The sequence below is a fragment of the Dipodomys spectabilis genome, unplaced genomic scaffold, assembly GCF_019054845.1.
Source record: "Dipodomys spectabilis isolate Male_0828 unplaced genomic scaffold, ASM1905484v1 ptg000042l, whole genome shotgun sequence".
Classification (NCBI taxonomy): domain Eukaryota; kingdom Metazoa; phylum Chordata; class Mammalia; order Rodentia; family Heteromyidae; genus Dipodomys; species Dipodomys spectabilis.
Window position 1 is genome coordinate 2,133,204 of NW_024870719.1, and position 24,187 is coordinate 2,157,390.

General features: G+C 43.7%; 1 protein-coding gene across 1 annotated transcript in view; it reads right to left on the minus strand.

Annotated features, from left to right (window-relative positions):
* Baz1a (bromodomain adjacent to zinc finger domain 1A) overlaps positions 1-23,934 on the minus strand; it is a 101,248-nt gene extending 77,314 nt beyond the window's left edge. The window contains exons 1-3 of the mRNA XM_042677815.1: positions 23,843-23,934; positions 23,125-23,325; positions 12,331-12,609 (exon numbers count right to left, since the gene is read on the minus strand). Of these exons, the coding sequence (XP_042533749.1) occupies positions 12,331-12,609; positions 23,125-23,237 (392 nt within the window). The 5' untranslated portion in view covers positions 23,238-23,325; positions 23,843-23,934. The remainder of the gene's footprint in view (positions 1-12,330; positions 12,610-23,124; positions 23,326-23,842) is intronic.
* Between the last annotated feature and the right edge of the window lie 253 nt (positions 23,935-24,187).

Genomic DNA, 24,187 nt, shown 5'->3' on the forward strand with positions numbered 1-24,187 from the left:
GACAACTTTCACCACTGGCTCATAGAAATAAACCAGTTTCTAAAGAAGAAAAACTATAGAAAATGTTATCAAAACCTCTTAGCTAATTATGTAGGTTTTCCATAAAAGACCTCTGAGGCCAGTGGCTCATGCCTGTAACCCTAGATGCTCAGGAGGCTTAGCTCTGAGGACTGCAGTTTGAAGTCAGGCCAGGCAGGAAAGTTCTCAAGACTCTTGATCTCCAATAAACTACTCAAAAACCAAACCAAACAAAAAACTGGAAATATAGTTTGCTCAAGTGGCAGAGAACCAGTCTTGAGTAAAAAAACAAAAGTAAAACAGAAACTCAGTGACAAGCTCTAGGCATATTAAAACAACAACAACAACAACAAAAAGAACATAAAAGGCCTCTAATTTAGTGACATGAATTGCAAAAATATGAAAAGAATAGCATGGACCTACATTTTTTCGGAATTGCCACTGATCTTTAAACTTGGGTTTCATGCTTGCTAGATACTCTACAACTAAGCTAAACGTCCCTTACTGTTTATTGTTGTACAGATTTATTATTATTATTATTAAATGATTGTAGTGCTGGGTATTGAACCCAGGGTATTGAGCATGCTTTGGATAGATACTCTACTGCTAAGCTAAATCTCCAGCCCTTGTACAGTTATTTTTGCAATAGGCTCCTGCCCAAGTGTATGCCTAGAACTACATACTCTATTTTTTTGTTTCCCGTGGTAGATGGAACAGATGTTCACCTCCATAACCAGCTTCTTCAACTAAGATGGGATTTCATGGACTTTTCTGCAAACGCAGGCCTGAAACCTAGATATTCCCAATCTCAGTTTACCAGGTACCTAGAATGACAAAAGTGCCTAGCTACTCTGAGAAGGATCTCTTGAATGTTTGTGCCTGGGCTAGCGGTAAACCTCAGTCCTCTCAATCTCAGACGCCCAAGTAGCTAGGATCACAGGCATGAGCCATTAATGCCCAGATGAACTGATCTTTGAAGAGCCTAGATAGCTATTCTAGGGATCATACTACCTAAGGTTCCATGAAGTGATAAAGGAAGTTTTTCCAGAAATCTATAACCAGTAACACTTTTCATCAGCAGAGTACAGGTAGGTGCCAGTTAGATGGGAATCATAAGGAAAATAAATCTACCTGAGTTGAATTACAGTTGGTTCAGGGCTTAAAGTAGTCTGACAGTTTGTCAAAGAAACTATTTTTTTTGTTGTTCTTAGTCCTGGGGCTTGAACTTAGGGCCTGAGCTCTATCCCTGAGTCTCTCTGTACTCAAGGATAGAGCTCTACCACTTGAGCCACAGAGGCACTAATGGCCTTTTCTGTTTATGTGGTACTGAGGAATCAAACCCAGGGCTTCATGCATGCTAGGCAAGCACTCTACCACTAAGCCACATTCACAGCTTCCCAGCTTGAAACTTTTTTTTTGTTAGTTGTGGCGCTTGAACTCTGCGCTTGGGCGCTGTCCTTGTGCTCTTTAGCTCAAGGCAAGCACTCTACTGCTTAAGCCATAGCGCCAGGTCCGGTTTTCTAGTGGTTTATTGGAGATGAGAGTCTCACGGGAGCTGGGTTCCAGTGGCTCACACCTGTAATCCTAGCTACTCAGGAGGCTGAGATCTGAGGATCATGGTTCAAAGCCAGCCCAGGCAGAAAAGTCTGTGAGACTCTGATCTCCAATAAATCACTAGAAAACCAGAAGTAATGCTGTGGCTCAAGAGGTAGAGCCCTTACCTTGAGGTTAAGAGCACAGGGACAGCGCCCGGCCCAGAGTTCAAGCCCCACGACTGACCAAAAAAAAAAACAAATAGTCTCACAGATTTTCCTGCCCAGGGTTGGCTTTGAACCGCAATCCTCAGATCTCAGCCTCCTGAGTAGCCAGGATTACAGGTGTGAGCCACTGGTGCCCGGCCTAACTTATTTTAAACCAATAGAAAGAACTACAATTCCTGGCTGTGCTTGCCTAGCATGCATGAAGCCCTGTGTTCAATTCCTCAGTACCAATAAACAGAAAAAGTCAGAGAAGTGGCACTGTAGCTCAAATGGTAGAGTGCTAGCCTTGAGCAAGAGAAGCTCAGGGACAATGGACTGGCTAAAAAAAAAAAAGAACTACAATTCCCTTATAGAGAAATCAGGGAGTAGAGTTTTGACATATTGCCTAGAACATAGTAAATATTTAACACATTAATTATTGCATTCATTATCAATGCTATTATTAACTTTTCACCACACTCAAATCACAGGTAGCATTCCTTGCTGAGCTAATCAAGGATGAGTCTCATTAGTATTTGGCTAAACTTCAAGAGATCTAGTCAATATCTATAAATTTCCTAAGAAACTTAACCTATGAACTTGCTAGCCTTGAGCTGAAGAGCTGAGGGACAGCGCCCAGGCCCAGAGTTCAGGCCTCATGACCGACAAAAAAAAAAAATAATAATAATAATTATAATTAAAAGTAAAAAGGGCTGGAGGTGTGGTTCAAGTGGTAGAATGCCTGCTTATTAGAGAGTACAAAGCTGGCCAGATGCTGATGGCTCATGCCTGTAATCCTAACTACTCAGGAGGCTGAGATCTGAGGATCTCAGTTCAAAGACAGCCCGGAGAGAAAAGTCCATGAGACTTTTATCTCCAATTAACCACCAGAAAACCAGAAGTGGCACTGTGGCTCAAATGGTAGAGTACTTGCTTTGAGCTGAAAAGCTTAGGGACAGCGTCTAGGCCCAGAGTTTAAGCCCCACAACCGACAAAAAAAGAAAAAAGAAAGTATAAGACTCTGGTATCAAACCCAAGTACCACCAAAAGAAAAATGTTTTCTATTATTTGAGGATATCCTGGAGGTTGACAGCCAAAGATGGCCTTGCCAGGCACCAGTGGCTCACATCTGAAACCTAAGCTACTCAGGAGGCTGAGATCTGAGAATTGTGGTTCAAAGACAGCCCAGGCAAGAAAGCCCATGAGATTCCTATCTCCAATTATAGCTCAAGTGGTAAAATGGTAGCCTTGAACACATGTTCAGAGAGTGGCCAATCCCTGAGTTCAAGCCCCAGAAGCAGCACGAAAAAGAAAAAAAAGGGGGGCCTTATTATTAGGATTCACATGTGTCAGATTAACTATATATGTATACATATATGCAAATTACACATTTTCCAAAAAATAAATTCAGGGTCAGATTAAATCACTTGCTTTTAGCCATATGCCCAGTAATGGTACAGCCAAAACTATCTGACTCTGAAGTCCATTGTCTAACTTTCCACTAGAAGAGTTGGTGAGAAACAGAAAAATTATACTAAGTGTATTTTCAGAGTTTAAGCCCAAACAGTGAAAGGTTTCTTCAAATGCTAACCGAAACACATTTTAGCAGCAATATAGAAATAGTAAGTTATTTATCATAAATCTATCATAGTGACAAGCTTTACAGAACATCCTTCTAAATAAATATTCTAAGAGTACATATGTCTATCCACAAAAAAGGTATTTTTAATAGTTATTGTTTAATTTATACCTCTAATTTATATCTCAACTATAAAACATTCTAGAAGTGAGATAGAAAATTTTTCAAAGGTTCTTGGGAGTAGCAGATAAACACTTAACAAAGACAAAGAATATCAGAGGCCAAGGACTTAAGATAAAGAACTACCTTCCCATTGTTTAGAGTCTTAAAATGGAATATGCTGAATTGCACACCTGCCTCCCTCTGTAGTGCCTCATTAACCTTTGATTTCCTTGTAACACATGTGTGCAAAATATAAATACTAAATTTAGATAATCACTTCAATATTAAAGGTAGGAACAAAATATCTCTGGTTAATTTGGTTCTAAAAAAAAGGATATATGATACTTCATTTTAAATGGGAGAATCAGAACACTCAAGCAAATCTGCTATTTTATGTAAGCTAGGAATTTTGTTGAGTACCTGAATAATCAGGTATAACTGCCCTAAGTCCATAAAGATCTCACTCTTATTAAAGATATTATTTCTCACAAGGTGTCAGTGACTCATGCCTGTAATTCTAGCTACTCAGGAAGCTAAGATCTTAAGATCTAAACTGGGCAGATGAATCCAGAGTCATATCTCCAATTACTTGACAGAAAACCAGAAGTGGAAGACAACAAAGAAATGTCCTAGCCAGGTACTAGTGGCTCACACCTGTAATCCTAGGGTTCCATGAGGTGATGAAGGAAACTTTTCAGGAAACCTATGACCAGTAACATTTTTCATCAGCAGAGCCTAGATAGATGCCACCTTTAAGTGAGGAGTAGAGGCTGAGATCTGAAAACTGCACAATTTGAAGCCAGCACAGCTGGGAAAGTCCCCGAGACCCTTATCTCCAATTAATCACCAAAAAGGCAGAAGTGGAGCTATGGCCCAACTGGTAGAGCACTAGCTATAAGCACAAAAGCTGGAGGCAGCAGCCAGACCCTGAGTTCAAGCTTCTCAAAAACAACAAAATGTCCTCTATCATAATCAGAGTCATCAAGAGCTAAAGTGTTTGATAAATGCATTCTAGGCTTTTTACTTTTCCCTATATTCTAATATTTTCTCTAATGGGGAAAAAGTAGATTTTTTAAAAAATTGTAAACTTTATTCTTGTTAAGTAGAGCATATAATATATTTTTTTTTTTTGGGTCCGGTCTTGGGGCCTGAACTCTGGGCCTGGGCACTATCCCTCAGCTCTTCAACTCAAGGCTAGTGCTCTACCATCTGAGCCACAGTGCCACTTATGTGGTGCTGAGGAATCGAACCCAGGGCCTCAGGCATGCAAGGCACGCTCTCTACCACTGAGCCACCTTCCCAGTCCCATATAATATTTTTTAAAAATTAAGTCAGTTAGCCAGGTGCCCATTGCTACTACTCAGAGACGAGATCTGAGGTTCGCGTTTTGAAGCTAGCCTGGCCAGAAAAGTCCCCTTGAGAACCTTATCTCCACTTAACCACTCAAAAACTGAAAGTAGCACTGTGGCTCAAATGAAAGAGCACTAGCCTTAAGCACAAAGAGGCTCAGGAACAGCACCCAGGCCCTGAGTTCAAGCCTCCTAACTGACAAAAAAAAAAGTTGTCATAACAATGCATAAAAGACAAGCTCAATAGAGAGGGGGAAAAAAAAGAGTTCAGTAAATGTGAACATACTTTAAAGTGTTGTTTTGTTGGGGGGCTGGGGAGGGGTAAGTAACAGGGGCTTGAACTCTCCCTGAGCTGTCCTTCTACCACTTGAGCCACAAGTCCACTTCTAGCTTTTTACTGGTTAGCTGAATATAAGAGTTTGTCTGCTGGTGGTGGCTTGTATCTCAACCCTCAGATCTCAGCTTCCTAAGCAACTAGAATTACAAGCACAAGCCACTAACACCCAGCTTGTGAGAGTCAAGGTTGGAAGCCAATTCAGGTAGGAAAAGTCTATGAGACACTACAATTAGCCAGCAAAAAGTCAAAAGTGGAGCTATAACTCAAATGTCAGAGTGCCAGCCTTGAGTGAAAACGCCAAGCAAGACTGCAAGGTCCTGAGTTCAAGCCACAGTATACTAGCCCCAAGAAAAAAATAAGTCAAGCACTGGAGGCTCACACCTGTAATCCTAGCTATTCAGGAGACTGAGATCTGAGGATCACAGTTCAAAGCCAACCTGGGCAGGAAAGTCTGTGAGACTCTTATGTCCAACAAACCACTCAGAAAACTAGAAGTGGTGCTGTGGCGCAAGTGGTAGAGCACTATTCTTGGGCCAAAGACCTGAGGGACAGTTCCCAGGCCCAGAGTTCAAGCCCTATAACCGACAAAAAAAAAAAAAAGAAAAAGAAAAAAAAAGTAAATAAATTTATAGCAGCATAGCAAAAGACTTCAAGTGTTAGTATTCAGTACATGTCTTATGTCTTATAAACATATTGAAAAAAACAAGCCAAAATAAAGGCACTAGTGACTCACACCTATAATCCTTGCCACCCAGGAAGCTAAGATCTGAGGATACCAGTTTGAAGCTAGCCAGGGCAGGAGTCCACAAGACTCTACCTCCAATGAAATACTCAGAAAAAGCCAGAAGTAGCGCTGGGCTCAAGTGTGAGTGGAAGAAGTTCAAGGACAGTGCCCAGGCTCAGAGTTCAAGTGCCAGAACCAGAAAAACAAAAAGGGGGTGGGGGGTGGGGGGGTGGGAATATGGCTTAGTGGTAGAGTGCTTTCCTAGCATGCATGAAGCCCTGGGTTTGATTCCTCAGTACCATATAAACATAAAAAGCCAGAAGTGGTGCTGCAGCTCAAGTGGAAGAGCATTAGCCCTGAGCACAGAGAGGCTCAGGGAGAGCCCAGCCCTGATTTCAAACCCTAGGACCAGTCCCCCCCCCCCCAAAAAAAAAAAAAAGCAGCAGCAAAGGAGATATTGATAAAAGTTAAAAAGACAAAATGTTGTACTGCTCTGCTCTTTTCTAGCTCTCAGATTTTTCCTTCTCTTCTCTTTTCCACCTCCCTTCTCTTTTCTAGCTCTCTCTCTGCTCTCTCTGCTCTTTTCTAGTTCTCTCTGCTCTTGTCTAGCTCTTTTCTAGCTCTTTTCTCTCTTTCCTCTCTCTTTCCCAGCTCTCTCTCTTTCCCAGCCACGTGGAGGGCCATCCTTGCCTGGTCCCAGCAGGTCTACTGAATAAACCTACCCCTTACCTGAAAAAAAAAAAAAGACAAAATGTTTGGGGTTGGTATGAATGCAAGAACCTCTGCCTCACTTCAATACCACATAACCCAATGCTCCTAAATTACTTCACTCATATACTATTATTTGGCAAGTTTACACACTTCTCTATTAACTAAGCTCTTTAATATCTTAATCCTTTCATATCCATAATACCCAGAGCAGAATGTGACCTGTGAGAGGCTTTCATGAATAACATTTTTGTGAAACAAAGTCTGAACAATCAGAAGAAAAAGACTGGCCTGAGATGACAGCAAAGTCTAGTTAGACTCATACTACTTGTGAAGACTTCTGCATCTTCCACAAAAGGTAAAAAGTGAAGGAGTCATTCCTGATTTCTGTTTTCTTTATGTACTCCTGCCTAATCCATCACCAAATGCATCAACAGATCAAAATATTTCATTTAAAACATTCCAAAATACATTCAACTCTCTCCATCTGCACCACTGCACCACAAGGTTCTACCCAGAAAAGCCTGCTGCCAGTCTCAAGAATGTTTCAGGGTTTCCATGTTTGAACATCATTTCAGACATTTTACCACACAGCAGCCAACATAGTATTATACTTATAAAACATTTTTGTTTACAGGTTTCACAGCACAATTGGTTGTTCTCTCTCATTGTGTTTTCAGAACAAAGGTCACTTCCCATAAAGCAGCATTCTGTGATTACCCTTACCCAAGAGCCAAACTACTCAAATGTCCTATCTATCTAATGTAGTTATCATTGTCTTTGGAGCATATCTGTTTGAAATCTTTTTTCTTTTTTTGGTCAGTTATGAGGCTTGAACTCATGGCCTGGGTGCTGTTCCTGAGCAATTTTGCTCAAGGCTAGCACTCTACTACTTGATCCATAGCTCTACTTCCGGTTTTTGAGTAGATAATTGGAGATAAAAGTCTCAGGGACATTTTTCTGCCTGGGCTGGATTTAAACCATGATCCTAAGATCTCAGCCTCCTAAGTAGCTAGGATTATAAGCATGACACATAGGACCCAGCTGAAAAAAAATTTTTTTTTTTTTAATTTGTGGAACTCTGACCACTCTCCTTTGACAAATATTTGTTAATTCACCTATTATGTGTTATTTTAAGTGCTGGGAATATAGTGATCAATAAAAATTCCACGGCTCTCCAGAAGCTGGTGGTCTACACTTGTAATCCTAACTTCTTGTGAGGCTGAGCCTGAGTGGAAAATGGCTTGTGGCTAGCCCAAACAAAAAGTTTGAGATCCCATCTTAACTAATAACTTGTTTTTTGGTTTTGGGTTTTTTTTTTTGCCAGTCCTAGGACTTGAACTCAGGGTCTGAGCACTGACCCTGAGCTTCTTTTTTGCTCAAGGCTAACACTCTACCACTTGAGCTGCAGCACCATTTCTGGCTTTTTCTTTCTTTGTTTCTTTTTTGTCAATAATGGGGCTTGAACTTCTGGCTTTTTCTGTTTATGTTGTGCTGAGGAATCAAACATGGTGGTCCACTTATCATCTCAGCTACAACAATAAGCATAGATCATGATCTAGGTAGACTTAGGCAAGAAGTGAGAACGTATTTCAAAAATAACAGGTTTGGCCGGGCGCTGGTGGCTCACGCCTGTAATCCTAGCTACTCAGGAGGCTGAGATCTGAGGATCGCGGTTCAAAGCCAGCCCGGGCAGGAGACACCGTGAGACTCCTATCTCCAATAAACCGCCAGAAAACCAGAAGTGGGCTGTAGCTCAAGTGGTAGAGCGCTTGCCTTGAGCTGAAGAGCTGAGGGACAGCGCCCAGGCCCAGAGTTCAAGCCCCACGACTGACAAAAATAAATAAATAAAATAACAGGTTTGGGCTGGGAAGGTGGCTCAGTGGTAGAGCGCTTGCCTTGCATGCATGAGGCCCTGGGTTCGATTCCTCAGCACCACATAAGAAAAAAGAAAAAAGCCGGAAGTGGTGCTGTGGCTCAAGTGGTAGAGCACTAGCCTTGAGCTGAAGAGCTGAGTGACAGTGCCCAGGCCCAGAGTTCAGGCCCCACGACCGGACCCCCCCCCAAAAAAAAGACAGGTTTAAGAAAAGGTCTTTAAGAAGCACGTCTCAGCCTTATAAATGGGTACTGCTAGCAAGTTCAAGGCCCTGAGTTTGAAGACCACAATGCTCCCCACAAACTTCCTGAGCTCATGGAGTTTATTATTTACATCCTGGCAGAGACCACTAATAAAACAGAAGAAAAGCATATTAAATAGTGTAAGGGGAAAAAAAACATGCAAAGGAAATACGAAATTTAGAAGATTGTATTCTTAAAAAGTTAAGATGAGGGCTGGGAAGGTGGCTCAGTGGTAGAGCTCTTGCCTTGCATGTATGAGGCCCTGGGTTTGATTCTTCAGCACCACATAAGCAAAAAGAAAAAAGCCAGAAGTGGCGCTGTGGCTCAAGTGGTAGAGCACTAGCCTTGAGCTGAAGAGCTGAGGGACAGTGCCCAGGCCCAGACTTCAGGTCCCATGACTGGACCCCCCCCCCAAAAAAAAAAAAGAAAGAAAGAATAATCAGTATCTGATACAGAGAAAGAACTCAGTATTTCTGAATACTGTACAGAAACAGGACATGCATACAAAGATATATTACTTGAAAACAGATAGTTATATGTACTTATCACCTGATTTGGAAAAAATAGCTGTAGTGTCAAAGTTTGTAAACCATGATAATGACAATGCACCTCATGAAGGTTAAATTGTGTATGTGACTTTAACTGAGTATCACTATCCCACAATACTTGTGAAATTTATATAATCAATCTCAATAAAGGAAAAAGGGGAGGTGGGGAGGGAAGGGATAGTAGGGGAAAAACAAAAGAGGGAGTAACAATGCTTGATAGGAAATGTACTCATTATCTTATGTAACTGTAATGCCTCCGTACAGTATCTTTACAATAAAAATTTATTTAAAAAATAAAAAATAAAGGGGCTGGGAAGGTGGCTCAGTGGTAGAGCTCTTGCCTTGCATGCCTGAGGCCCTGGGTTCGATTCCTCAGCACCACATAAGCAAAAAGAAAAAAGCCAGAAGTGGCGCTGTGGCTCAAGTGGTAGAGGGCTAGCCTTGAGCTGAAGAGCTCAGGGACAGCGCCCAGGCCCAGAGTTCAAGCCCCACGACCGGACCCCCAAAAAAAAAAATAAAAGGAAAAGTGCAAGAAAAAGAGAAAGTAGACAGTTATTATTTCAAGTACTATAGGATTTACAAATTCCACAGAAAAATAAACACCATTATTACTAAGTGTCTTAAAGGAAAAATGTTTTATTTATATTTTTCCTGATGACTTTTGGCATTTGGATTGGAGTTGAGTTATAATTACTAAGCTTAAAGACTTATCATTGACTTCATAAGTCTCTGAGACTCTTACTTCTAATTAAATAACAAAAAGCTAGAAGTAGAGGTGTGGCTCCAACGGCAAAGTGCTAGCCTTGACAGTGCCTAGGATCTGAATTTAAGCCCCAATACCATTACACATACCTACTAGGCACAAGCACACACACATGCACATCAAAGAAAAAAAGAAAAACAAATCCCAGACATGGTGGCTCATGCCTGCACTCTTAGCTATCCAAGAGGCTGAGATGTGAGTATCATAGTTCAAGGCCAGCCTGGGCAAGAAAGTCTGTGAGACTCTTATTTCTAGTTAACTACCAAAAACCTGGACGTAAAGTTGTGGCACTAGACATGTGTAAAAAAAAAGGTTAAGGACAATGCTAAGGACCTGAGTTCAAGCACCAGGACCAGCACCAAATAAAAGCAAACATCATAAACTAAGAGGTAACAAAACAAGGACATAACACACATGTATCAGCATCTAAGGTTTGTTGGGGGTTTTTTTTGTACTTTTTTTTTTTCTGGGTCCGGTCGTGGGGCCTGAAGTCTGGGCCTGGGCGCTGTCCCTCAGCTCTTCAGCTCAAGGCTAGTGCTCTACCACTTGAGCCACAGCGCCACTTCCGGCTTTTTTCTTTTTGCTTATATGGTGCTGAGGAATCGAACCCAGGGCCTCGAGCATGCAAGGCAAGCACTCTACCACTGAGCCACCTTCCCAGCCCCTGTTGGGTTTTTTTTTAACCTCTTAAAAATGGTATAGTGGAATGCAACAATGGTACTCACTGAACATTATGATGAAAATGAAATATACAACTTGTGGATGGGGGTAAAAAGAAAAAAATGGCAGAGAGCAAGGGAAGGGGTGACACTGTCCAAAAAGAAATGTATTCTTCACTCATTTTTATTTTTTTGCCAGTCCTGGGGCTTGAACTCAGGGCCTGGACTGTCCCCAAGCTTCTTTTGGTCAAGGCTCGCATACTACCACTCGAGCCACAGCACCACTCCCAGCTTTTTCTGTTTATGTGGTACTGAGAAAATCGAACTCAGGGCTTCATGCATAATAGGCAAGCACTCTACTACTAATCCATATTCCCAGTCGCTCTTTATTAAAATTTTTTTACAAAATGGTATTGTGGGAGCCAGGTATCAGTGGCTCATGCCTATAATCTTAGCTGCTCAGAAGGCTAAGATCTGAGGATCATGGTTCAAAGCCAGCACAGACAGGAAAGTCTGTGATACTTTTATCTCTAATTAAACACACACATACACACACACACAAAAAAACAGAAGTGGAGCTGTGGCTCAAGTGGCAACAGCACTAACCATAAGCATAAAAGCTCAGGAACAGTGGCCATGCCCTGAGTTCAACCTCCAAGATTGGCACTAAGAAATAAATAAAATATTGTGGAACTTATTATATTGTAAAAAGAATGAAGGTGGCAGGGCTGGGAAGATGGCTCAGTGGTAGAGCACTTGCCTTGCATGCATGAGGCCCTGGGTTCGATTCCTCAGCAACACAAAAGTAGAAAAAGCTGGAAGTGGTGCTTTGGCTCAAGTAGTAGAGCACTAGCCTTGAGCTGAAGAGCTGAGGGACAGCGCCCAGGCCCAGATGCCCAGGCGCAGAATTCAGGCCCCACAACTGACCAAAAAAAAAAAAAATGAAGGTGACTTATATAGCAATGGATTTATCAATAATATATTTTAAGTGAAAAAGATTAATATATTTTATTATGTATTTATTAGTATATTAATATATTTTAAGTGAAAAGAATGGCCTATCATTTATTATAGTAAAAGGGGATGGCGCTGGGTGATGCTGGCTCATGCCTATAATCCTAGCTAGTCAGAAGGCTAAGATCTGAGGAATGCAATTCAATGATAGGCCTGTATAGGAAAGTGCCTTTAGATTCTGATCTCCAATAAACCGCCACACAAAGTCAGAAGTGAAGCGGTGGAGTGTCAATCTTGAGCAAAAAAGCTCAAAGATAGCACCCAGGCCCTAAGTTCAAGCCCCAGGACTGAAAAAGGGGGGGAGGCATATGTTATGTGTATCTATACAAATAGACTCATGCATATACTTTTGGTGGCATATACATAACTTAGCTCTGGAAAGATACAAGAAGTAGGTAACACAGGGCTACCTAGGTTAAACAGTACAGCTAGAGAACAGTAACAAGGAAGATTTCTTCGGGTATTCTCTCTCTCTCTCTCTCTCTCTCTGTGTGTGTGTGTGTGTGTGTGTGTGTGTGTGTGTGTGTCAGGGTCTCTCTAGGTATAGCTCAGGCTGGCCTTGAATTTAGGTGAATATATGCTTATTAAAAGGAAAAATTTTAAGTACTTTACCTTGTACCATTGTTTCTAATGACTTCCACAGTTTCTTCAACAAAGTATCGGTCCTTGACATATGCAAAAATATCATCACAAACTTCATGTAAGCGTGAGCGATGAGTAAGGTTGGTCAAGTATAAAACTGGAGTAATTAGTGGTTCTGGAAAACTCTGAAGATTCAGTCTTGCTTTTTTCTCTGACTCAAGTGCTTCCTGATAGGTCAATCCAGGTCTACCTGTCACAGCACAACTCCACACAAGGCTGTTGCACAAAATGGTACGTTCAAAAAAGTCACTGGTTAAAAAACAAAAACAAAGACCCATTACCTATTATTTCACACAATTTACATTCAGCTGATATTTGATTACTTTCTTCTGTTCTTTTTTCCTGTAAACAAAGCTTAAGTTTAAATTTACATTTAAGGCACAGAACTGAATAAGGACTATCTGATGAACTTTTATTAGTACAAGCATAAGAAAAAGCAAATAGACATTTACTTTATGAAGTTAAAGGCTCATCAACTGGAGGGAATGAATTTGATTCAAGTATATGCTTATATAGAAAATTACAATAAAACTGCCTTATGTAATTAATACACACCAATTTTTTTACATACAACCAAGTTTGACTAAGTCCTATAATTTTGAAATATAGACTCAAACTGAAAGTAAATTCAACCTTTGCTTTTAATTTTGAAATTTTTTAAATTAAAAAGCAATCACTAAAATATATATTTTAAAGGCTTAGCTAGGAGCTGGTGGCTCATGCCTGTAATCCTAGCTACTCAGGAGGGTGAGAGCTAAGGATCACAGTTCAAAGCCATCCCAGACAGGAAAGTCCATGAGACTCTTAATTGGAGAATTTACCACCAGAAAACCAGAAGTGATGTTATGGCTCAAGTGGTAGAGCGGTTGCCTTGAACCGAAGAGCTCAAGGACAGTGCCCAGGCCCTGAGTTCAAGCCCTACAACAGGCAGGGGGGGGGGGGGGGGATTAAAGCTGAGTGCCAATGGCTCATATCTATAATCCTAGCTACTCAGAAGGCTGATATCTGAGGATCCTAGTCTAAAGTCAGCCCAGGTAGGAAAGTCTATAACACTCATCTCCAATCAACACCAAAAATTCAGAAGTGGAACTGTGGCTCAAGTGATAAGAGCACTAGCCTTAAAAGCTTAGGAACAGCTGCAGTTCCTGAGTTTTAAACAATACTGTGATAGAGAGAGGGAAAAGCAAAAACAAAACCAAAAACAAAACCTTAATTCAAGTTTTGAAAACTTTATAAAAATATATAATGATCTCCAAGAGATGGTGGCTTACACCTATAATCCTAGCTACTCAAGAGACTGAAATCTGAAGATCATGGTGTAAAGTCAGCCCAGGCCAAAAAGTCTGTGACACTTTTTAATCTCCAATTAAGCACCTAAAATGAGAAGTGTGTAGTGGCTGAGATGAAGTCTGCCGTGGACTATGACACCAGCGAAGGGGTCTGGTCTCAGGACAAGTGAAAGGGGAAGTTCTATGTGAAGTGGGTTTTTGTCAAGGGCACACCCAATAGCCAGCTCTGGCACATCAGGCTGGAGAACGACGACAACAAGCCTGTCACAAACTCCTGAGACATACAGGAGGTGCCCCTGGAAAAGGCCAACCAAATGCTAAAGATTATTGCTTCCTATAGGCACACAACCTCCATCTTCGATGACTTTTCTCACTATGAGAAGCACCAGGAGGAGGAGGTGGTACATAAGGGGTGGCAGAATTGAAACAGTAAGAACAAACCGGTGTTTCTAGTTAACAGTGACTTGAAACAAGTTTTTAACTGCATGCTGTCATGAGCTCCAGCTTGGTAGAGGAATAAAGAAAAGCTCAGAGCCTGGAGTTCAAGCCTCATGACTAGCACCAAAAAACACTTAACAACAAAGAAAAAAAAGGCACTTGTAAAAGCAGATATGTAAAATGTAAAAAAATGTAAAAGTTAATAGGGATAAGACCAAAAAACCATCCTTCATTGCATTTCTGTAGTATTAAAGATTCTTTTTTTTTTTTTTTTGGGGGGGGGGGGGTCTGGTCGAGGGCCTGAACTCTGGGCCTGGGTGCTATCCCTCAGCTCTTCAGCTCAAGGCTAGTGCTCTACCACTTGAGCCACAGCACCACTTCTGGCTTTTTTTTTCTGCTTAAGTGGTGCTGAGGGGCCTCATGCATGCAAGGCAAGCTCACTACCACTGAGCCACCTTCCCACCCCTAAAGTTTCTTAATATGAGCTTTTATTTTCAAAATTTCTATCTAGTCTCTTTTAAAATACAAAGGGATTGCTAAATATGCAAGCCTAAATACATTAACTATTACCACAAATACGTGTTTCTTTTATATACATACTATAAACAGATGTTCCCAATGGAAAAAGGAGACTGGGAAGGAAAAGGAAAACTTATTGTGATTCCAAATATTTCTGTAGTGTGTGAATTTTTATATAAGTGTGTATACTACACCATTTTACAATAAAACATTTAACTAGAAAAGGTTAAGTCAGGTGCTGGTGGCTCACACCTGTAATCCTTGCTACTCAGGAGACAGAGATCCAAGGATTGCAGTTTGAAGTCAGCCCAGGCAGGAAAATTCATGAGAATGTTATTGACAATTTTTTATCCACCAAAAAGCCAGAATTAGAGGTATGGCTCAAATAATAGAACACCAATCCTGAAGAAAAAGCTAAAAATAACTCACCCACCAGACCGAGTTTAAGCCCCAGTTCTAGCACCAAAAAACAAAGGTTAAAATACACACACACACACACACACACACACACACACACACACACACACACACACACACACACACACAAATGTAAAGGTTAATAAAGACTGCCTAACTAGTAAAGACAAGGAATTTTTTTCTTTTACTGATGGTACCAGAGTTGAACTTAGTGCTTTCTAGGTAAGCACTCTAGTCAAACAAGGGTAAACTTTTGCCCTCCTCTGTAAAATACACTGTGGTCTACTTTTTAACAATTATATGTAACCAAAATGATTAAATCATTTTTTAAATTTTCTCATTCCTATAATTTTTTTCTTCTCTCATCATTCCAAAAGCACTTAAATTGTTGTAACTTCCTGTTTAGGTTGTCCCTATAATAGTCTGACTGCCATCACAAAAGCCTTTCAGAACTTTTTATTTATTTGTCATTCTTGAGGCTTAAACTCAGGACCTGGGCACTAGCTTTTTTTTTTGTCAGTCGTGGGGCTTGAAGGGCCTGGGTGCTATCCCTGTGCTCTTCAGCTCAAGGCTAGTGCTCTACCACTTGAGCTACAGCGCCACTTCCGGTTTTCTGGTGGTTTGTTGGAGATAAGAGTCTCACAAACTTTCCTGCCCCGGCTGACTTGGAACCACGATCCTCAGATCTCAGCCTCCTGAGTAGCTAGGATTACAGGCATGAGCCACCGGCGCCCAGCAGCTCTAGCTCTTTGAGCCACAGCTCCACTTCCAATTTTCTAGAAGTACTAGCACCTGGAAAAAGTGGGTTTTTTTGTTTTATTTTGTTTCATTTTTTTTGGCCAGTCGTGGGGATTGAACTCTAGGCCTGGACGCTGTCCCTGAGCTCTTCAGCTCAAGGCTAGTGCTGTACCACTTGAGCCACAGTGCCACTTCTGGCCTTTTCTGTTTATGTGGTGCTGAGGAATTGAATCCAGGGCCTCAGGTATCCAAGGCAAGCACTCTACCACTGAGCCACCTTCCCAGCCCCCAGTGGTTATCTTTTAAGAGGCAAATAACCTAAGAGAATTTAGAGGAAGCAAAGGTGGACAGAAAAGCAAAAAAAGATTAGAAGTATTAGAATATTTCTCTCTCCACCACCCCCCCCCCCCCCCCCCGCCAAGGAAGCAGCATTAGGGGTTCAGTATTAAAAGTACAGTTGAAGCCAGGTGCTACTTGTTTATGCCTGTAATCCTAGCTATTGAGGAGGTTGAAATCTGAAGATCACAGTTGGGCAGGAAAATCTATGAGACTCATCTCCAGTGAACTTCCAGAAAGTCAAAAGTAGAGCTGTGGGGCTCAAGTGGTTAGAGCACTCAGGGACAATGCCCAGGCTTTGAGTTCAAGCCTTATGATTGGCACCAAAAAAAGTTGAAGAAAACGAAGAACATAATCTGTTTCTTATAAGCAAGAAAGTCTATGTCATAATAAATTTATTAACTAAGATATAAATAAGACATACCCAATAGGTATTTTCAAGATGGCAAAATGAAATATCAACATAAAAATAATTTACCATTTTGAATCTTCCAAATCTGGTGTATATTGCACACTTACTGTCCATCTTAACTCAGACTAGTCCTATTTTCAAGTGCTTAATGGCTCATAGAGCCAAATACCCTCTTCTGTGTCAGAGACAGAATAGCACCGGTCACAGCAGCTAAAGGTAGAGAGTTTCTAGTAGTCCATGGGGTACCTTATACCATGGCAGGAGGACAATTAACATAAATTTGGTTTCAATAAATGCTATTAAGATTTTAACAGTTTCTTTCTTTCTTTCTTTTTTTTGTGGGGCCTGAACTCTGGGCCTGGGCGCTGTCCCTCAGCTCTTCAGCTCAAGGCTAGCACTCTACCACTTGAGCCACAGTGCCACTTCTGGCTTTTTTCTTTTTGCTTATGTAGTGCTGAGGAATTGAACCCAGGGCCTCATGCATGCAAGGCAAGCACTCTACCACTGAGCCACCTTCCCAGCCCCAAGATTTAAGTTTCTAAAACTATCAAAGTGAGCAACAATACAAGTGCCATAAACACCCATTATTCATGTTGCCAGGTAGAAAAACAGGATGGTCAGTAACCAGTGACTTAGCTTCTATCTAATCCCATAAGATTTCCATTATTTCCCACAAGATGTTCCTGCTGTTTGTTTCCTTTGTGTCTCTACAGTTATTGTTACATTATAGTCTTGCCATACATAGTGTTCTGTCCTCAGGAGGTGGGAGGTAGGGTACACTGTACCAAAGTGGCTATGTTAACACAAAGGGACAAAGTCCAAGGACTTTTTCACCCTAGGGACTCATCACTCCTAACAGTCAACAGATTTTTCATCAACATCACACAAAGAAATAAGATTAAGATAACATTAACCAGTCCTCACCTTCCTGACACCTATTCTGTGAGGCAGCCAGACTAAAGCTATCTGTTGCTATACCTAGCTTCCCTTATATATATGTATATACACTGGAGCCTGAAGAAAGGACGGATTAATAAAACACGTGCTGGTAATCCCTGAGATCTGAGGAAAGCAGTTCAAAGCCAATCTAATCTGAGCAAGAAAGTCCATGAGACTCTTAACTCCCAATTAATCACCAAAAAGCCAGAAATGGAGCTGTGGCTCAAGTGGTAGAATACTACCTTTAGCAAAAAAGCTCAGGAACAACACCCAGGCCGATTTCAAGCCCCAGGGCAAACGCAAGCAAACACACGCAAACACACACGCAAACACACACGCACAGAGGCGCACAGAGGCACACACAGGCACACTAGCCTGCTAAGTAGACAAGGTAAAACTTGAAAGAAGAGCATTTAGGAATTCTCTGTTCTACCATTTAAGGGAAAAAAAACTCATGGATTCAAATATCAATGGCCACTTATTCCTAAAGGAGCTAAACATCTAATTTGAAGACACTAGGTATGAAGATTATCCATCTTGAAAACCCCATACTCACCAAATAAATAGCTTTGGCTATACCTGGATTCCAAATATCCATCATCAGTATAGCAAGTGGTCAGTCTACCAGGTGCCAGTGGCTCATGCCTGTAATTCTAGCTACTCAGGAGGCTGAGATCCGAGGACTGCAGTTCAAAGCCAGCCCAGGTAAGGAAGTCCATAAGCCACCAGAAGATCAGAAGTGGCACTGTGACTGAAGTAGTAGAGTGCTAACCTTGAGCTGAAGAGCTGAGGGACAGCACCCAGGCCCAGAGTTCAAGCCCCACGACCAACCCCCAAAAAGAGTGGTCAGTGTGAAAGACATTATTTCCTCATTATGTATTGAGAGCACCAGGTATGGTAGCTTATGCCTGTAATCCTAGCACTGGGGACATGAGACAGGAAGATCTTGAGTTTGAGGACAGCTTGGGATATATCAAGTAAATGTCATTCTGGTTTGTCCCATTAATAGTCAGAGCTTAATTAATGAAGGGTGTGATAAAGCAGGAAAATGTGGGATCTGACTATAGAATAGTACCAACACAAAGATATAGACACAGCCAACTGAATTCCATAAAATGCTATTTTCTTAGTTCAGACTTCTGCAGACTTTGACAGTAACAAAAATTCCTACTAAGCAACAAGTGCTAGCAAGTATTAAACAGCAGAAACTCTGAAGCTTAGGGATATGATTTAAAATTCTAGTGTCACTGATTGTAAAATGTCATTTGGGCTCTGCTCTTGGGCTCAAATCTACCCACTCCCTCCTCTTTCCTCACATGGAAAAGGAGGCTGTTGAGAGGGCTGGGATAAAATGAAGAAAGCTGATGAAATAGCTAATTATAAACAAAACAGAATGATAAGCTGGTTAGATCTTTTGGTGAAAAATCAAGTGGAAATGCAAGCTGGCCTGTTGGCTGATATGGAAGATATTCTTAAATTTTTACTTGGTTTTCTCATAGATAGGAAGTATATACCACTCCCAAATAGCTAATAACTGTACTGGGGAGGAGGAAGTTGTTTTTGTGCAAGTCTTGGGGCTTGAATTTAGGGCCTGGGCATTCCCTGTAAACTTTCTCTACCACTTGAGCCAAAGTTCTATTTCTGGCAGTTTAATTGAAGGTAAGATCTCACAAACTTTCTTCCCCAGACTTGCTTCGAATCTCAAAGCTAGGATTACAGGTGTGAGCCACCAGTGCCTAGCAAAACTAAGTTTAAGAGATTAAGTCATTTGATAATACAATAAATTATTTTCTCATTACAAAAGAAAACCTCAATTTCTAGTATTCATATCTGACTCCCAAGTCTGAGCAATCCACAGCAAAAATAAAATTGTTGTGAGCCAAATAAAATGATAGCATAAATCTCTATCTGATTAATGAGACTAAATTATGACTTTAGCTGGTACATTCACCTGTAGTTAACGTGCTATTTTTGATGCATCTTCTTTGCTTATGAAAGCAGGTCAAGCAAGAGTTAGCAATTAGTTAAGGAGCATGTAGTTCAAACAAAGGAGTTTGTACTGTATAATCACTGAGGACCTATCATAGAACTCAGGCTCTTGATGGAAACAAAATGGGAGACAAAAAAATACATTGAGGGCTGGGAAGGTGGCTCAGTGGTAGAGTGCTTGCCTTGCATGCCTGAGGCCCTGGGTTCGATTCCTCAGTACCATGTAAGTGAAAAGATAAAAGCCGGAAGTGGCGCTGTGGCTCAAGTGGTAGAGCGCTAGCCTTGAGCTGAAGAGCTGAGGGACAGCACCCAGGCCCAGAGTTCAGGCCCCACGACCAGACCCAAAAAAATAAAAAAAAAAAAATACATTGAGCAATAATAGGAAACATGACTAAAGGAAGGGGGTGATCATTTCTGCAAAGAAAGACAGAGGAAGAGCTGGGAGCTGGAAGTCTGCAGTATTATGGTGATCCATATGGTGATCCTTGGCACAAGAGTGGAAAAACTATTAAGAAAACCTTTGCTTTTACTCACACATGAAGTTACTTACTGATGTTTTGGGTAAATTACTTTTAAGATTATATTTTAAATATATAGATTTAAAAAATTTGACTACAGCTAAACCCACCCAATTAGGGTTTATTTACTTCTTGAATATCATTTCCTCTTAGTCTCAGAGATTTTTTTAATACCTCATAACCTTGCTTACTTCCCAACACAATGCATAGTAACAAGGCTTCTAACTTTCCATTTAGAAGCTTGCTAGAGACCTTTTGTTTGCTAAATAGTTTTGTTTCTTGCTTGTGTTACACTTCCTCTGTGTTTTTATTTATTTATTTTTTTTTTTGGTCAGTCATGGGGCTTGAACTGAGGGCCTGGGCACTGTCCCTGTGCTCTTTTGCTCAAGAGTAGTACTCTACTACCTCTTTGAGCCACAGCACCACTTCCAGTTTTCCGGTGGTTAATTGGAGATAAGAGTCTCACAAGGACTTTTCTGCCTTTCCAGGCTTTGAACCGTGATCCTCAGATCTCAGCCTCCTGAGCAGCTTGGATTATAGGCATAAGCCACCAGTACCAAAAAGTCCTCTTTGAGCCTCCATCTTCAAAAAACACAGAGTGCTAGTCAATGAGCAAAAGATGCCAAGTTCGTGTGCTGGTCTCACTCACACACACATACACAGACAAATGAGTAAAAAGCCAGGCTGGTGGTATGGCTGATGTTAAGAGCACCAGCTCTGAGCAGAAACAAAGCAGAGTGAAAGCATGAAGCCCTGTGTTCAAACCTGGTATTGGCACAAAATGAATGAACAAATGAACAAACAATAAATTATGTGTGTACATCTAACAACATTTATACTATCATTTTGTTGAGGGCAAATGATCAAATATCTTTGCTCCCAATCATCTCTCTCAAACTAATGTAACTTCCAAACACTGAGAATACTTGAGGCTATAAAACAAAGAAAGAAACTAGTAATTTAAAACTTTTTGAGTGTCATAAGACTAGAAAGGATACAATTGCTTAATGTTCATGGAAGATAGGTTTGGAATGTCAAAAAATTGTTTTCTGGTATTTCAGATTTCTCTATGGTTAAATAGTTCATCTCAAAAACCAAAGTACCTGAAGTTTAAGACACAAAGGATAGAAGTCATATATATCTTACCCTCTAAAGTGAGGACAAGATCTTAAGAAGATAAGATTATATAAAGGTGAAATTTTGAAATATCAGCCTGTTTACTATTTTTTTGACACTCAAATACCATTTTTAAAAGATCAATGGAAGAGATTTATTTACTGGCACTACTGAGAATTGAACTCAGGGCCTGTGCTTTCAAGGAAGGTCCTTTACCACTTAAGACATTCCTCTTGCTCCTAAATACAATTTCTAATGGTTACTAAAGAACTGAGCTTAAACTTAAAAAAAAAAAATTATCCTTGTCTAGTTACCTAACAAACTCATGCAAGTAGCAAACTCTATTTGAGTAACAAAACAAGTCTGTACAGGAGCAACTAGATGTGCAACTCCTACTTAAAAGTACAGTCTGATGAAAACTACTATCTACTTCTCTAGATAGAACATGTTTTTGTGTAACCCTTTCCGTGGAGCCAAAGAGAGAGAGAAGAAAGGCTTACTTAAGACACGTAGGAACTGACTTTTCAGAACTCACTACAGTGTACAGTGCTCCTTTCTCAGGCAGGTGCAGTTTGCTTAAAGCCTTCCCTAAATCAACACACACACACACACACACACACACACACACACACACACACACACACACACACACACACACACACACACACACACACACACACACACACACACACACACACACACACACACACACCCATAATGTACCTCCTCGTGCAATGGGCAGGGTTTTCTAACCTCTCGCACAAAGGGATTAGAGTGGAGAGGCTAAAGCTGGAGGAAAAAGGAGGAGGGTCCGACTGTTTCCAGTGATTCATCAATTCAGGTTCTCACTGATCATGTTTAGATCCCGATCGCTAAAAACACATTCCCAGAGCAGCGCGTCACAGGACAAGATCTCTTGGGATAAAAGCAGGCAGCGAACTGAAAACTGGGGGGGTTGAAATGACAACAGTAGCTTCAGGTCCTTATCAAAACAATAGCAGTGGCACATGTCAGGCGGCTCACAGGCAGGGGAGGGGGGGTGATAAAGAGGCGACCGGCTGAGGCTGCAGTTGAACTTCACCTCCTCAGCACCCCCCTCGCCCAACTCCCACCGCTGGCTGGCTCCCCTCTAGTGTAAAGGAGGGGCGCACAAGCCCAGCTGTCTACTCCCTCCTCCTCCCCCCCCCTCCACTCTCCCGGCTCCGACTTCTTCCTCACCGGTCTCCCGGAGGGGGGGGGGGGGGCGGAGACGCCGAGTTCCCCCGGGACAGGAGTTAGTCACCAAGAAGAGGCGGTGACAGAGCACACTACGAGGCCTAGCCAAGCGGGACTCCGAGGCCTCCGGCGGGGTCTCCAGGGGTGCCCCCTGGGCCCGCTGAGAAGCCTCCTCCTTCCTTCCTAAGGGAAGTCGCAACCCCACCAGCTCTCTCCCCACCACCACCTTACACACCCCCGTACCCCAAAGTCAGCTCCCAACCCTCAGAAGCCACTCCGGATCGCGGGCGACTCAGGCCGGCCGACCGGCCGTTTCCTGCCCTCGGGGTGAGGAATTCCCTCTGTGGGCAGGGGCGGGGGGGGGGGCGGCCTCGGGCGCCGCGCCGCCGACCCGGACCAGGGGATCCCCTCAGCCCGGCGCCGCCGGGCGGGGATCCCGGAACTGGCCGCCGAGTGCGCGTGTAGCTGCGGCGGGGAGGAATCAAGCGGGGAGTTTCCGCCGACAGCCGCGACTCGGGCGCTCCGTGCAGCCCGCCGACCGGCCGGGGACCCCTGGCCTCCTCCCCCCTCCCCCGGGACCCGCTTCCCTCCCCCCCCCCCCACCGGCGTGCCGCAGCCAGGGCCCCCCGCGCAGTCCCGGGGTTGGATATAGGATGAACGGGGGAGTGGGGGGGGGGGAGTCGGAGAACCGGGAGTCACTTCCAAGCCGCCCCGCTGAGAGCCCCGGGAGAGGAAAAGGAAACAGACAAAAGGGCGCAGGGGAGGGAGACCCGCACCGCACCCCCCTCCCGCCCGCCCCGGGAGCACCCTACACTCGCCCGGCCCGGCCCTTCCTCACTCGTAGTGGCGGAAGATCTCGTTGGTGACTTTACAGTAGAAAACTTCCTCGTCGGGCCGCAGGTCCGCGGGCGGTTTCTGTCTCACAAACGGCTTTCGGTGTAGTAGCGGCATCTCCCGTCCGTCCGTCTGTCCGGCCGTCCGCCAGCCAGCCAGCAGCTCTGCCGGGACCCTCTAACCGCCCGCGCTGGCCCCCGCTCCCCTATAGCAAAATTGGAGGGAAAGGAAAAGCCGGTCAGGTGGGGAGCGCTGGAGGCGGCGGCGGCGGCGGCGTGGGGCCGGTCCGCGCGCCGGGGAGAGCGCGGCTGCCTTTTGTGTGACGGCCGCGCCGCGCCTGCTACTGGAGCCGACTTGTCTCCGGACGCGGCGTGGGTGTTGTGCAAGTTACGCCGTCGCCGTCGCCACCGCGGGGCTCCCTGCGCGCCTCCAGGCCGTCGCTCACAATGGGGCCGGACGCCCCGCGGCGCGCAGTGCGGGAGCGGCGGCGGCGGCGGCGGCGGCGGGGTTCCCCTCCCCCCTCCCCGAGCCCGCTCCTCCCTCCCTGCGCCCGCTCCCCGCCCGCCCCCGCCGCTCACAACGTGCTCGGCGCGGGGCGTCGGACCCTGTAGAGTCAAGGGCGCCCGCCGCCAGCGGCCCCGGGGCGTCGCTGCGCTTTGTTCCCCCCCCCCAGTGCCCGCCGCTTGCCTCCACCCCCCCCACCCCCCCGCCGAGCTCCTCACCTGAGAGCACCCCGGCCGCCGCTTCACCTACTCGGCTTAGAAGCGCCCCGAGGAGCCCCCGTCCTCCCCGCAGAGTTCGCCGGTCGCCGGCTCCAGCTGAGCCGCACCCCCCCACCCTCCACCCCCGGTCAGACCGGCCCTGCCAGCGCCTCCTCCCGCAGATGCTGCTGCCACGGGCCCGGCTCCGCACGGGGAATCGCGTCTCCCCCTCCCCGGCCACTTCCCCGCCGCCCCGCGCTCCAGGGAAGTTTCTGGTCTACTTTCGGCTCCGAAGGAGGAAGAGCAATGGGGAGGAGCTTCTCACTCCTCGCTTCTACCTTTTTATTGGCTACGCGATGACTTTTA